The sequence below is a fragment of the Salvelinus fontinalis genome, chromosome 1 (genome assembly GCF_029448725.1).
Source record: "Salvelinus fontinalis isolate EN_2023a chromosome 1, ASM2944872v1, whole genome shotgun sequence".
NCBI classification, from domain to species: Eukaryota; Metazoa; Chordata; class Actinopteri; order Salmoniformes; family Salmonidae; genus Salvelinus; species Salvelinus fontinalis.
This window is the reverse complement of record NC_074665.1, coordinates 74,477,642-74,489,800: the sequence shown is the minus strand read 5'-3', so window position 1 is coordinate 74,489,800 and position 12,159 is coordinate 74,477,642. Positions and strand designations below refer to the sequence as shown.

The following is a 12,159-nucleotide window of genomic DNA, read 5'->3' as shown; positions in this document are numbered from 1 at the left end:
GGGGAGAAATAAGCTTTTTGTGCATATGGCATATATCTGGGATCTTTTATTTCAGCTCATGAAACCAAAACTTCACACGTTGCGTTTCTATTTTCGTTCACATCACACAGGGAATGACTGACTGAACTGTGACTCATCGCTTACTGTAAAGCAGCTCTCTGAATGGCAGAGATATGAATAAGTTTCACCACAAGAATTAGAGTCAGGCGCTCACCGGCAGCCATGGTGGGCAGCATGCTGGCTCGCTCCTCATCCAGAATAAACGCCCAGTCTTCATAGAAGGTGCTAGAAAAAACAAAGAAAAAAAGATATACTGCCAGGAAAGGTCCAGACTCCACACACACACTGACCTAAGATAAATACACACACAACTTACCCGGGGCGCATGTGGTCTGCAAGCAGCGTGTGTAGGTAGCGCTCTAGTGAGTGTTCATTGAGGGCACAGCGTAGCCAGGCTCGGCCGCGGCCCAACTCAGAGGAGATGTGTCTCAGGGAGTAGAACCGCTGCAGCTCATGCCGGTTCAGATACTCCTTCACATAGAACCAGAACGTCAGCTCTGACCGAGAGATAAAAATAAAAAGAGTCTCTCAGAGCGTTCACAGTCAGCCCACTGACACCCCTATCAGATCACAACAAAATCACACTCTACTTGAACAGAGCAATACTCAAATCACAAGGCATCAAAGCCAAAGGAACTGAATAATATTAAGAAATGTTAAAGATGAAAGGAAAGTAGTGTGGAAACCTACCAAAAAAACTTAGGCAACAACAAATTCAATCCCTTTTAGACAACTTCCTGGACAAAACGTGTCACTGCAATAGTGAAGGTGTAAACTTGGCAGTAGAGAACCTGTCAGCTTCCCTATCAAAAATAAATTAATTCAAGCAGAAAACCTAAGAAAATGAACAACAATGACAAATGGTTTGATGAAGAATGCAAAAACCTAAGAAAGAAATTGAGAAACCTATCCAACCAAAAACATAGAAACCCAGAAAACCTGAGCGTACGCCTTCACTATGGTGAATCACTAAAACAATACAGAAAAACACAACGGAAAAAAAGGAACAGCACGTCAGAAATCAGCACAATGTAATTGATAATGCAGAGGATCCTCCCAAGGTTGCTGTTCACGAATATCCCACGGTAGTGATTGGGGTCAAGTTTGTCTCCTAGTATAGCCAATTGGAATTTGTGGTCTGTATATTTTATCATTAACAGCAGACTCATACATTTCCTCAGTGAAAACAATATACTGAGAAAATGTCAAATTGGCTTTTTACCAAATTACCGTACGACAGACCACGTATTCACCCTGCACACCCTAATAATGGACAAAGAAACAAACTAAAACAGAGGCAACACCTTCTCATGATTTGTTGATTTAAAAAAAAAATCTATTTCACATGAAGGTCTGCAATACAATTCATGGAAAGTGGTTTTGGGGAAAAAAAACATACATTATAAAGTCCATGTACACAAACAACAAGTGTGCGGTTAAAATGGGCAAAAACACACGTTTCGTTCCACAGGGCCGGGGGGTGAGACAGGGATGCAGCTTAAGCCCCACACTCTTCAACATATACGTGTGTGTGTGTGTATATATATATATACAAATCAATGAATTGGCAATGGCACTAGAACAGTCTGCAGCACCCGTCCTCACCCTACTAAACCAAAAAAAGAAACGTCATCTCACTGTCAACCGCGTTTATTTTCAGCAAACTTAACGTGTGGAAATATTTGTATGAACATAAGATTCAACAACTGAGACATAAACTGAACAAGTTCCAGAAACATGTGACTAACAGAAATGGAATAATGTGTCCCTGAACAAAGGGGGGGGGTCAAAATCAAAAAGTAACAGTCAGTATCTGGTGTGGCCACCAGCTGCAATAAGTACTGCAGTGCATCTCCTCCTCATGGAATGCACCAGATTTGCTAGTTCTTGCTGTGAGATGTTACCCCACTCTTCCACCAAGGCACCTGCAGGTTCCCTCACCCTCACCCTCCAACCCAACAGTTCCCAGACGTGCTCAATGGGATAGAGATCCGGGCTCTTCGCTGGCCAAGGCAGAACCCTGACATTCCGGTCTTGCAGGAAATCATGCACAGATCGAGCAATATGGCTGATGGCATCGTCATGCTGTAGGGTCATGTCAGGATGAGCCTGCAGGAAGGGTACCACATGAGGGAGGAGGATGTCTTCCCTGTAACGCACAGTGTTGAGAATGCCTGCAATGACAAGCTCAGTCCGATGATGCTGTGACACAGCGCCCCAAACCATGATGGACCCTCCACCTCCAAAATCGATCCCGCTCCAGAGTACAGGCCTCGGTGTAACGCTCATTCCTTCGACGATAAACTCAAATCCGACCATCACCCCTGGAGAGACAAAACCGCGACTCGTCAGTGAAGAGCACTTTTCACCAGTCCTGTCTGGTCCAGCGACGGTGGGTTTGTGCCCGTTGTTAACTGTGATGTGTGGTGAGGACCTGCCTTATAACAGGTCTACAAGCCCTCAGTCCAGCCTCTCTCAGTCTATTGCAGACAGTCTGAGCACTGATGGAGGGATTGTGCGTTTCCTGGTGTAACTCGGGCAGTTGTTGTTGCCATCCTGTACCTGTCCCGCAGGTGTGATGTTCGGATCTACCGATCCTGTGCAAGTGTTGTTACATGTGGTCTGCCACTGCGAGGACGATCAGCTGTCCGTCCTGTCTCCCTGTAGAGCTGTCTTAGGCGTCTCACAGTACGGACATTGCAATTTATTGCCCTGGCCACATTTGCAGTCCTCATGCCTCCTTGCAGTATGCCTACGGCACGTTAACGCAGATGAACAGGGATCCTGGGCATCTTTCTTTTGGTGTTTTTCAGAGTCAGTATTAAGGCCTCTTTAGTGTCTTAAGTTTTCATAAGTGTGACCCTAATTGCCTACCGTCTGTAAGCTGTTAGTGTCTTAACGACCGTTCCACAGGTACATGTTCATTAATTGTTTATGAACATGTTCTGGATTTTTATGAATTATCTTTGAAAGACAGGGTCCTGAAAAAGGGACGTTTCTTTTTTTGCTGAGTTCAGAATCTGAAGTCAAATGTCTACTGTTTGCTGATGATCTGGTGCTTCTGTCCAACCAAGGAGGGCCTACAGCAGCACCTAGATCTTCTGCACAGATTCTGTCAGACCTGGGCCCTTACAGTAAATCTCACAAAGACAAAAAATAGTGTTCCAAAAAAGGTCCAATTGCCAGGACCACAAATACAAATTCCATCTCGACACCGTTGCCCTAGAGCACACAAAAAACTATACATTCCTCGGCCTAAACATCAGCACCACAAGTAACTTCCACAAAGCTGTGAACGATCTGAGACAAGACAAGGGCCTTCTATGCCATCAAAAGGAACTTAAAATTTGACATACCAATTAGGATCTGGCTAAAAATACTTGAATCAGTTATAGAACCCATTGCCCTGGAGTCCGCTCACCAACCAAGAATTCACAAAATGGGACAAACACCAAATTGAGACTCTGCATGCAGAATTCTGCAAATAATCTATGCAGAGCAGAATTGGGCCGACACCTGCTAATTATCAAAATCCAGAAAAGAGACGTTAAATTCTACAACCATCTAAAAAGGAAGCCCAAACCTTCCTTAACAAAGCCATCACCTACAGAGAGATGAACCTGGAGAAGAATCCTCTAAGCAAGCTTTTCACAAACAGACCTCACAGAGCCCCAGGACAGCAAAACAATTAGACCCAAACAAATCATTAGAAAACAAAAAGATAATTACTTTACACATTGGAAAGAATCAACAATAAAACAGCAAACTAGAATGTTATTTGGCCCTAAACAATGAGTACACAGTGGCAGAATACCTGACCCAAACTTAAGGAAAGATTTGACTGTCAAATCAAATCACATTATATTGGTTACATACACATATTTAGCAGATGCTATTGCAGATGTAGCGAAATGCTTGTGTTTCTAGCTCCAACAGTGCAGTAAACTAAGATGACGTAGCAGTCGGACGTGTGTTTGTCTTAACCTGTGTAAAAAGTAATTTCTCATTTTTCCCGTATATATTTTATTCTCACTTTCCATCTTCGGACTGAATATACTTTCCTGCAATCCGTCTCGCCCAATGTGGTACGGATCTGCTATTTTTGTACTGTAGAACCGGAACCCCCATCAGAAGCTAGCCAGCTAACTAGCTAGTAGTCAGTTAACTCAGATACCAGAAAGCTTCAGTTCGGTCAATACCTGCCAGTCTGCACAGCGCAATATCAACCCAGAGCATATCGTACTTCTTTTTCCCTATCACATCACCGGATTCCTACCACAAGCTCTGGACCATTACACCGGATCATCGCAGCTAGCAAGCTGCAACCTGAGTGGCTACTGCTGGCTAACGCCTCTGTCCCGAAGCAAGCACTAGTTAGCTTCGAGCTAGCCTCGAGCTAGGCCCATTTCCTGGCTAGCCGAAGAGGTCTACCAGCTAATTCCTGGGCTACAATACCTCTTTTGCCAATTGGCCCGGACCCTTAATTGCTGGCCCGGACCCTTAATTGCCGACACGGAGCCCCGCCAATCCATCACGACTGGTCTGCTGACGTAATCGTCCAAGGAGGTTTCAACAGGCTTTCCATTGCCGAAGACCCATCTGCTAGCCCCGGCCCACTAGCTTTCTGAATCACCGTGTCTCCAGCTCGCCTAGCGTAGTAGCGACTCCTGAACGGCTCCCTGACTCACCTATTGCTGCTCATTGGACCCTATGATCACTCGGCTACACCTGCCTCTCTCTAATGTCAATATGCCTTGTCTACTACCTACTGTTTAGGTTAGTTACTGTTTTATTTCACTGTAGAGCCCCCAGCCTCGCCCAACATGCCTTCGATAGCTTTGTCCCACCCCCCACACATGCAGAGACCTCACCTGGCTTAAATGGTGCCACCAGAGACGAAATCTCTCTCATCGTCACTCAACGCCTAGGTCAACCTCCACTGTACTCACATCTTACCATACCCTTGTCTGTATATTATGCCCAAATCTTTTCTACCACACCCAGAAATCTGCTCATTTGTTCCTCTGTGCTCCTCTGTTCCAAACGCACTAGACGACCAGTTCTTATAGCCTTTAGCCGTACCCTTATCCTAATCCTCCTCTGTTCCTCTGGGGATGTAGAGGTTAACCCAGGCCCTGTAGCCTCCAGCACCACACCTATTCCCCAGGCGCTCTCATTTGTTGAATTCTGTAACCGTAAAAGCCTTGGTTTCATGCATGTTAACATCAGAAGCGTCCTCCCTAAGTTTGTTTTATTCGCTGCTTTAGCACACTCCGCCAACCCTGATGTCCTAGCCATGTCTGAATCCTGGCTTAGGAAGGCCACTAAAAATTCTGCAATTTCCATCCCCAACTACAACATTTTCCGACAAGATTACAACTCTGACCCCTTAGAACTGCCAATCTACTGCAGAGATAGCCTGCAGAGTTCTGTCATACTATCCAGGTCTGTGCCCAAACAGTTCGAGCTTCTACTTCTAAAAATCCACCTTTCCAGAAATAAGTCTCTCACCGTTGCCGCTTGTTATAGACCCCCCTCAGCCCCCAGCTGTGCCCTGGACACCATATGTGAATTGATTGCCCCCCATCTATCTTCAGAGTTCCTACTGTTAGGAGAACTAAATTGGGATACGTTTAACAATCTAAACTAGATGCCCTCAATCTCACAAATTATCAAGGAACCTACCAGGTACAACCCTAAGTCCATAACCATGGACACCCTCATAGATATCATCCTGACCAACTTGCCCTCAAAATACACCTCTGCTGTCTTCAACCAGGATCTCTGTGATCACTACCTCATTGCCTGCGTCCGTAATGGGTCCGTGGTCAAACGACCACCCCTCATCACTGTCAAACACTCCCTAAAACACTTCAGCAAGCAGGCGTTTCTACATCGACCTGGCCTGGGTATCCTAGAAGGATATTGACCTCATCCCGTCAGTAGAGGATGCCTAGTTATTCTTTAAAAGTGCTTTCCTCACCATCTTAAATAAGCATACCCCATTAAAAAAATGTTGAACTAAGAACAGATATTAGAACAGATATATAGCCCTTGGTTCAGCCCAGACTTGACTGCCCTTGACTAACACAAAAACATCCTGTGGCGTACTGCATTAGCGTCGAATAGCCCCCGCGATATGCAACTTTTCAGGGAAGTCAGGAACCAATATACACATGTCGGTTAGGAAAGTTAAAGCTAGCTTTTTCGAACAGAAATTTGCATCCTTTAGCACAAATTCCAAAAAGTTTTGGGACACTATAATGTCCATGGAGAATAAGAGCACCTCCTTCCAACTGCCCACTGCACTGAGGCTAGGAAACACTGTCACCACAGATAAATCTACAATAATATATAATTTCAATAAGCATTTTTCTACGGCTGGCCATGATTTGCACCTGGCTACCCCAACCCCGGCCAACCACTCTGCACCCCCCGCAGAAACTTGCCCAATTCCCCCCCGCTTCTCCTTCACCCAAATCCAGACAGCTGATGTTGTGAAAGAGTTGCAAAATCTGGATACCTACAAATCAGCTAGGCTAGAGAATCTGGACCATCTTTCTAAAATTATCCGCCGACATTGTTGCCGTCCCTATTACTAGCCTGTTCAACCGTATCGTCTGAGATCCCCAAAGACTGGAAAGCTGCTGCGGTCACACCCCTCTTGAAAGAGGTAGACACTCTAGACCCAAACTGTTACAGACCTATATCCATCCTGCCCTGCCTTTCTAAAATCTTCAAAAGCCAAGTGAACAGACAGATCAGCGACCATTTAGAATCCCACCGTACCTTCTCCACTATGCAATCAGGTTTCCGAGCTGGTCATGGGTGTACCTCAGCCATGCTCAAGGTCCAAAACTATATCATAACCGCCATCGATAAAAGACAGTACTGTGCAGCCGTCTTCATCGACCTGGCCAAGGCGTTCGACTCTGTCAAGCACCACATTCTTATCGGCAGACTCAAAAGCCTGGGTTTCTCAAATGACTGCCTTGCCTGGTTCACCAACTACTTCTCAGACAGAGTTCAGTGTGTCAAATCGGAGGGCCTGTTGTCCGGACCTCTGGCAGTCTCTATGGGGGTGCCGCAGGGTTTAATTCTCGGGCCGCCTCTTTCTCTGTATATATCAATGGTTTCCATTCGGCCCGAGAATTAAACCCTGCGGCACCCCCATAGAGACTGCCAGGTCAGGACAACAGGACGCTGTTTATTCTCTGATCCACCTCTAAGCAGACGACACCATTCTGTATACATCTGGCCTTTCTTTGGACACTGTGTTAACAAACCTCCAAACGAGCTTCAATGCCATACAACACTCCTTCCGTGGCCTCCAACTGCTTTTAAAACGCTAGTAAAACTAAATGCATGCTTTTCAACCGATTTCTGCACGCACCCGCCCGCCTGACTAGCATCACTACTCAGGACGGTTCTGACTTAGAATATGTGGACAACTACCTAGGTGTCTGGTTAGACTGTAAACTCTCCTTCCAGACTCACATTAAGCATCTCCAATCTAAAATTATATATAGAATCGGCTTCCTATTTCGCAACAAAGCCACCTTCACTCATGCTGCCAAACATACCCTCGTAAAACTGACTATCCTACCGATCTTTGGCGAGGTCATTTACAAAATAGCCTCCAACACTCTACTCAGCAAATTGGATGTAGTCTATCACAGTGCCATCCGTTTTGTCACCAAAGCCCCATATACTGCGACTTGTATGCTCTCATTGGCTGGCCCTCGCTACATATTAGTCGCCAAACCCACTGGCTCCAGGTCATCTTTAAGTCTTTGCTAGGTAAAGCACCATAGCAACACCCACCCGTAGCAAACGCTCCAGCAGGTATATTTCAGTGGTCATCCCCAAAGCCAACACCTCCTTTGGCCCCTTTTCCTTCCAGTTCTCTGCTGCCAATGACTGGAACGAATTGCAAATATCACTGAAGCTGGAGTCTTATCTCCCTCTCTAACTTTAAGCATCAGCTGTCAGAGCACATTACCGATCACTGTACCTGTAAATAGCCCACCCAACTACCTCATCCCCATATTGTTATTTATTTTTTGCACCCCAGTATCTCTACTTGCACATCCTCATCTGCACATCTATCACTCCAGTGTTAATGCTGAATTGTAATTATTTCACCTCTATGGCCTATTTACTGCCTTGCCTCCTTAATCTTACTACATTTACACACACTGTACAGAGTTTTCTATTGTGTTATTGACTGTACGTTTGTTTATACCATGTGTAACTCGGTGTTGTTGTTGTTTGTCGCACTGCTTTGCTTTATCTTGGCCAGGTCGCAGTTGTAAATGAGAACTTGTTCTCAACTGGACTACCTGGTTAAATAAAGGTGAAATAAAAATATCGAACAATTCACAACAATACAGACTCAGCCAGCATAGCCTTGCTATTGTGAAAGGCCGCAGTAGGCAGACCTGGCTCTCAAGAGAAGACAGGCTATGTGCACACTGCCCACTAAATGAATTGGAAACTGAGCTGCACTTCCTAACCTCCTGCCAAATGTATGACCATATTAAAGACACATATTTCCCTCAGATTACACAGATCCACAAAGAATTTGAAAACAAACAAACCTAATATATATATATATATATATATATATATATTTATTTATTTAGGGTGAAATACCACAGTGTGCCATCACAGCAGCAAGATTTGTGACCTGTTGCCAAAAAGAAAAGGGCAACCAGTGAAGAACAAACACCATTGTAAATACAACCCATATATTTTTTCCCTTTTGTACTTTAAATATTGCACATCGTTACAACACTGTATATAGACATAATATAATATTTGAAATATCTTTATTATTTTGGAACTTCTGTGAGTGTAATGTTTACTGTAAAAAGAAATATTTCACATCTACTTCACTTGCTTTGACAATGTAAACATATGTTTCTCATTGCAATAAAGCCCTAAATTGAAATTGAATTGAGCGAGAGAAGAGAAGAGAGAGAGATGCACCAAAAAGAAAATGAATGTCCACTCACTGCTTGCTACTTCCAAGTTAGAGGATATAAATCTAACACATATAGAATTTTAAATAATTTCTACAACATTAAAGCCATTTCATAACAATTGAAGCTTCTGAAGGCCATGTCAAAGGTCAGAGAGTAGCCAGTAGAAGACCATCTATGCAGAGTTTTAAACAGTCCTATCCATCCCCTGACTAATGGGTGGAGTTTGTTTTGCATGACCCGGTGCCCTGGGTGGGTGGAGATTTCACTTAAGGACCAATGAAATGCTCTAAAATCAGCAAACTCCGCCCACCCGTGGCACCGGGCCATGCAAATCCAACCATTAGCTTGGTTTCACAGCTTCCTAATTTTCCTCATTTTTTCATCAAGACCTCAGCAACACCCCAGAGGATAGTCACCCAACACCTCACCTAAGTTTTCAAGTGCTTGATAATAAGTGTGAATAACTGCTATTGAGGTCTATCTTTAGCATAGCATTTCCATATGGCCACAGGTTTAAAAAGACTTCTGAAGTTTGCAATTTCAGACTTGATTTTCCCTTACAATTTTTTGTAACAACCCCTACAAAAATATGCATGAATTAAAATCCCCATAATCATTTGCATTTCCTGTTGCTGCAAGACTATTTATTTTCCTGCTGGAGCAAACTGGCTCAAATTAAGATCACAAATCTGTAAACAGCCCATTTCAGTGTGTAGAACTGGGCTTATTAAATACTCATTATGTTAGCTGTGTCCCAGAGTTCTCTCTCTATCATCACCAAGGCTTTGTTAACTAGAACCGGGAGGGCTAAGGGAGAGGCCCAATAAAGTGTTTTTTTAAAGTATCATCTTTACATCATACTGTAACTATGAACTTGAAGTATTGTAATTTCTCTCTCTTCGATAATAACTAGGGCTGTCAGAGTTCATCAGTTAATTCAAGTTCTCTTTTTTTTTTAATTGGGATTAATCACATTGTCTGTCAGCGTTCAAAATACTCTGAAAACATCCCAAATACATAATCCACACAAGTTGACATTTAGGTTAAAGAAAGTGTGCATTCTAAATGTACTTAACGTTGCTAAGGATTATTTTAGCCAAAATCAAGACGTCAATATTTCTGTAAAGTTTGATGTATGAAGAATTACAGCTTAATTTGAGAAAATTCAGAATTTGCGAATAATCACAGCAATCCCTGCCATTAACTTGATTAAATGTTTAATCGTTAATTATAACATCCGGCCCACTGACAACTCTTTAAAAGGTGCACTAAGCAGTAATCGCTACTCTATTTCCTGGTTGCTAAAATTAAAATAGTTCACCTAATTTCAGTTTATGTGACTAAACAAACAAATATAGTGTAGAAAATTGTACCATCTAAACAGCTGTGAAAAAAATGTATTTTCCATAACCAGAAATATTGCATTTTCAGCTGATGTACGAAAGTAAAAGACGCAAAAACAAAATGTAATGGGAAGTATAGAAATAACACACCTAGAACAAATCTACCACTTCTTAGACTTGCATTCAATTAAAATGACAGATCTTTAATTCAAATTTCTATGTGAATTTGGTCAGGTCGACCAAAAATGTATGAATTGCAGCTTAAAAGAAAATGTTTTCAGTCATCCAAGTACCAGCAAGAGGTCGAATTAGAGCAGTATAACTTAACTAAATAAATCGTCATTGTCTGTTGGAATTGTACCACTGATTACTTTAAGAAACCCCAACAGGTGCTGGGCTTCCCTCAGAAAGAGAGAGAGCAGATTTCTATTTCTTGACGTTTTTTACTAAATCTGTTGCATAAATCTTCTTATGGCTGAGATCCCGTTAACAGGATCGACTTGACAACAGCCAGTGAAAGTGCAGGGCGCCAAATTCAAACAGAAATCTCATAATTAAAATTCCTCAAACATACAAGTATTTTACACCATTTTAAAGATAAACTTGTAAATCCAGCCACAGTGTCAGATTTCAAAAAGGCTTTGTGACGAAAGCATACCAAACGATTATGTTAGGTCAGTACCTAGTCACAGAAAAACACAGCCATTTTTCCAGCCAAAGAGAGGAGTCACAAAAATCAGAAATGGAGATAAAATGAATCACTAACCTTTGATGATCTTCATCAGATGACACTCATAGGACTTCATGTTAGACAATACATGTATGTTTTGTTTGATAAAGTTCATATTTATATCCAAAAATCTTAGTTTACATTGGCGCGTTATGTTCAGTAATGTTTTGCCTCCAAAACATCCGGTGATTTTGCAGAGAGCCACATGAATTTACAGAAATACTCATAATAAACTTTGATAAAAGATACAAGTATTAGACATGGAACTTTAGATAAACTTCTCCTTAATGCAGCCGCTGTGTCAGATTTCAAAAAAACTTTACGGAAAAAGCACACCATGCTATAATCAGAGTATAGTGCTCAGAGCCCAAACAAGACATACAGATATCCGCCATGTTGTGGAGTCAACAAAGTCAGAAATAGTATTATAAATATTCACTTACCTTTGATGATCTTCATCAGAATGCACTCCCAGGAATCCCACAATAAATGTTTATTTTGTTCCATTAACGTCCATAATTTATGTCCAAATACCTTCTTTTTGTTCGAGCATTTAGTTCCAAAATCCAAATTGATGACGCGCAGGTCAGACGAAAAGTCAAAAAATTACATTACAGTTCGTAGAAACATGTCAAACAATGTATAGAATCAATCTTTAGGACATTTTAACATAAATCTTCAATAATGTTTCAACCGGAGAATTACTTTGTCTTCAGAAATGCGATGGAATGCAGGTCGCTCTCACGGGAGCGCACGCGTGGTCAGCTCATGCCAGACACCTGACTCAAAGAGCTCTCCTTCCCTCATTCTTCACAGTAGAAGCGTCAAAAAAGGTTCTAAAGACTGTTTACATCTAGTGGAAGCCTTAGGAAGCGCAATATGACCCCAAAGACACTGTATATTGGATAGGCAAACCTACAAACCTACAAACCTCAGATTTCCCACTTCCTGGTTGAATTTTTTCTCAGGTTTTTGCCTGCCATATGAGTTCTGTTCTACTCACAGACATCATTCAAACAGTTTTAGAAACTTCCGAGTG

General features: G+C 42.5%; 1 protein-coding gene across 2 annotated transcripts in view; it reads right to left on the bottom strand.

Moving 5' to 3' along the window:
- LOC129861934 (sorting nexin-29-like) overlaps positions 1–12,159 on the bottom strand; it is a 156,695-nt gene that overhangs the window by 137,264 nt on the left and 7,272 nt on the right. Inside the window, exons 5-6 of one of the 2 annotated variants that reach the window (XM_055933146.1) lie at positions 377–557; positions 215–285 (exon numbers count right to left, since the gene is read on the bottom strand). The exons of the other annotated variant lie outside the window; for it this stretch is intronic. Of the exons in view, the coding sequence (XP_055789121.1) occupies positions 215–285; positions 377–557 (252 nt within the window). The remainder of the gene's footprint in view (positions 1–214; positions 286–376; positions 558–12,159) is intronic. 2 annotated transcript variants of the gene reach the window in all.